General features: G+C 41.6%; 1 protein-coding gene across 1 annotated transcript; it reads left to right on the top strand.

The window, feature by feature from the left end:
- Positions 1 to 768: 768 nt before the first annotated feature.
- Positions 769 to 3003, top strand: LOC125540322. The gene is made up of 3 exons (XM_048703929.1): positions 769 to 952; positions 1063 to 2606; positions 2680 to 3003. The coding sequence occupies exons 2-3, from the start codon at positions 1747 to 1749 to the stop codon at positions 2819 to 2821; spliced, it is 1002 nt and encodes a 333-aa protein (XP_048559886.1). The 5' UTR covers positions 769 to 952; positions 1063 to 1746; the 3' UTR covers positions 2822 to 3003.
- The last annotated feature ends 275 nt before the right edge of the window (positions 3004 to 3278 follow it).

Below are 3278 nucleotides of genomic sequence, written 5' to 3'. Positions count from 1 at the left end.
ATTGTACTAATCATGCTCTTATAAGGACCTAAAGTTAGAATGCTCTCCATATAAAGGTTTTGACCAACACAAATTCAGAACACTACCTACCATTTCGTGGGTTCGAGTTAAGATTTTGTTTTGTTTTGTCTTCTTCACGCAGATGCCATAGAAATCACATTCTTGCTTTCAATAAAACCCTAGGCGGAAAAAAATAGCTACGCATTTTTTGGAAAAATGGAAGAGATATTGTCTACAAAAAAATCCTGAATCCAGAACTACTGACATGAGAAGTAAACCCTACTCACATCAAGCATGTAATCCAAGAAGGATATCCCTGTCCTACATTTTGCAACACCAGTGCGGTCCAGGTTGATCTTGACATGTACATTTGTCTCCTTGGTTACCCTCTTGACCTCTCCCAGTCTAGACCATACTGAAAACATTGAACAATAAGAGATAGCTAGTAGAGAAGCTGAACAGAGGTGAGTTCGTCGATCATAACAGAGGTACAAACCACATGCACGAAGCAGCATATATAGAATCACAACTCACGAAGCAGTATAGCCAACGGCGGATCCAGGGGGGGACCAGCAGGGGCCACGGCTCCCCCCAACATGCATAAATTTTTTTGGGTACCCCTGATTCTATACATCAAGATCTATGGAACGTACATCATTTTGACGCAGAGAAATGCACGCATTGCTCACAGAAGATCCCAGCAAAAAGTGAGAAACCTTTTTGACTTTTGCCCCTCTTCTCACGGGTGTTTCTTCCAGGCTACAGCCACATGCCTCCATTCCCTTTCTTTTATTCTTTCTCACCCACCCCCGTGCAGCTTGGGAGCTCCCCTTCTCTCTCCCCTGTTCTTCCAAGACCAAGATCCCTTTGTTGGACGAGGCAAAATCCCCAAGGATCACCGATTAATCTTTTTCTCTCCCGCTTGGAGCATAGCAGGAGGCGGCCCACACAGGTACAAGCTGAGAAATCTTTCACTTTGATCTCCTAATTTGCAGATTCATTTGTGGATCTAATTTTTATAGAAACATCAGTTTTGTAACTTCTGGTGGTTAATCTCTGTAGGATAGTCATGGCCAAACACAAACTGAAGACCATTGATTCTTTCTTCAAGAAGAAAATTAGAATTGATGCAGAGTCGGTTGTTGTTTGCTCTGATTTCGAAGAGGAAGAGGAAGGGGAAGGGGAAGACGAAGAAGAAGAAGAGGAGGAGGAGGAAGAAAATGCCCCACTCAGAAGAAGAAGAAGAAGAATTGGAGAAAGGGTTCAAGAATTGGAGAAAGGGTTCAATCCGTAATGAAATTGGCGATGCCAAGTATTGCTTGCTTGTCGATGAATCAAGAGATGAATCTAAAAGAGAGCAAATGGCCCTTGTTCTTCGTTTTGTTGATAAACAAGGTTTCAGTCGAGAACATTTTTTCGATCTTGTTCATGTTAAAGATACATCTTCAGCAAGTTTGAAACAAGAAATAGATTTTGTTTTGTCTCAACATGACTTGGATATTCAAAATATTCGGGGACAAGGATTTGATGGTGCTAGTAATATGCGTGGAGAGTGGAATGGTCTACAAGCCAAGTTCATGGAAGAGTGTCCATACGCATACTATGTTCATTGTTTTGCTCATCAGCTCCAATTAGCTCTTATTGGTGCATCTAAAGAAGTAATCGAAGTCCATTGCTCTTGTTGTCAATACTGTTGTGTCTTCTAGCAAGAGAAATGATGAGTTGCATGCTAATCAAGTGGCTGAAATGGAGCATCTCATTGAGCTTAGTGAGCTTCAAACAGGGAGTGGAGCAAACCAGATTGGAACTTTGCGGCGGCCTTGTGACACTAGATGGAGTTCTCACTATGGTTCAGTTTGTAGCCTCTTGAAGCTTTACGGTCCTACATTTTTGGTACTAAAAAATGTTGCTACTACTAGTGGATCTGGTTCTTCACCTTGTGCACGAGCTAAGGCTGCTGGTGCTGTTAAGTTGATGATGTCATTTGACTTCGTATTTATCCTGCATGTCATGAAAGAGCTTATGGGAATAACAGATATGTTATGCAAGAAACTGCAGCAGAAATCTCAAGACATTGTGAATGCCATGGATGATGTTTCCACTACAAAGAAGTTGGTACAGCGGCTAAGAGATGATGGCTGGGCTAAATTGATTAGTGATGTGAATTTATTTTGCCAGAAACATGGAATTACTGCTCCAAATATGACCGACAACTATGTAGATTTCATTCGGTCTCGTGCAAATGATGAAAGTACATCCGAGCATCACTATCGGTATGATATTTTTACAGTTGCAGTTGAACAACAATTACATGAACTCAATTGCAGGTTTAGCGAACAAGCAACAGAGATTCTCATCCTATGCAATTCTTTGAATCCCAAGGACTCGTTTAGTTCATTAAACATTGATGATGTATGTTCTCTCGCTTCAAAATACTACCCCGCTGACTTTTCAGAACAAGAAAGAAACAATTTGAGATGTCAGCTACAACATTATGAGCTTGATGTACCTACAAATCCAAGATTTCAGAATCTGTCAACTATAGGAGATCTTTGTCAACAACTTGCAAAAACAGAAAAATCAGTTGACTATTATTTGATTGACAGGTTATACAATATTTCCGCTCTTATATTAGTTGATTTGACCATAACATCAAGTATTAATCGATTCTATTTGCAGGTTAATTCGACTTGTTCTCACTTTACCGGTCACAACCGCAACAACAGAGCGTGCATTTTCGGCAATGAAACTTGTTAAAACAAGACTCCGAAACAAAATGGAAGACATGTTTCTAAGAGATTTGCTTGCTGATCTACATTGAGAAAGAGATTGCAATAGGATTCTCAACCGATGCAATTATTGATGAATTCAATACGGAAAGCCGTCGTGTCGAGTTCGAGTGATAATTTTTAGTTCATCATTTTGCTTCAGACCTATCTATGTGTAGACATATGCCTGTGTTATCAACACTGAATTGCTTATAATCGTAGATATTTTGCTATCTGGGTGTCAATTTCTATAAATTTCGTACCCTTACTAAATTTTAGAGTTGTGCTCAATGTCCGGCCCCCCTTGTATTTATTTCCTGGCTCCGCCGTTGAGTATAGCAACTCACCTGTGGAGTCCTCAGGTGCCATCCAAGAGTCGTTACCGCCGACGCCGGTGGCAGCCATGACAGGCGACCTCAGGCGAAGAATGGGCCGTATGGCCGCGGGAGAACGCGACCACGCTCTGCACGGGTCCGCGGCGTCTACGTCGTCCGTGGGGATCGGTGTCGG

The sequence above is a fragment of the Triticum urartu genome, chromosome 2 (genome assembly GCF_003073215.2).
Source record: "Triticum urartu cultivar G1812 chromosome 2, Tu2.1, whole genome shotgun sequence".
Lineage (NCBI taxonomy): Eukaryota > Viridiplantae > Streptophyta > Magnoliopsida > Poales > Poaceae > Triticum > Triticum urartu.
Note: the sequence above shows the minus strand (reverse complement) of the source record. Positions and strands in the feature narration are given on the sequence as shown.

Excerpts from the sequence above, each read along its gene's own strand:
- LOC125540322 (XM_048703929.1), top strand. The coding sequence starts at position 1,747 with ATGGAGCATCTCATTGAGCTTAGTGAGCTTCAAACAGGGAGTGGAGCA. Across the intron at positions 2,607-2,679 it reads GACTATTATTTGATTGACAG|GTTAATTCGACTTGTTCTCA; the intron begins GTTATACAATAT and ends TTCTATTTGCAG.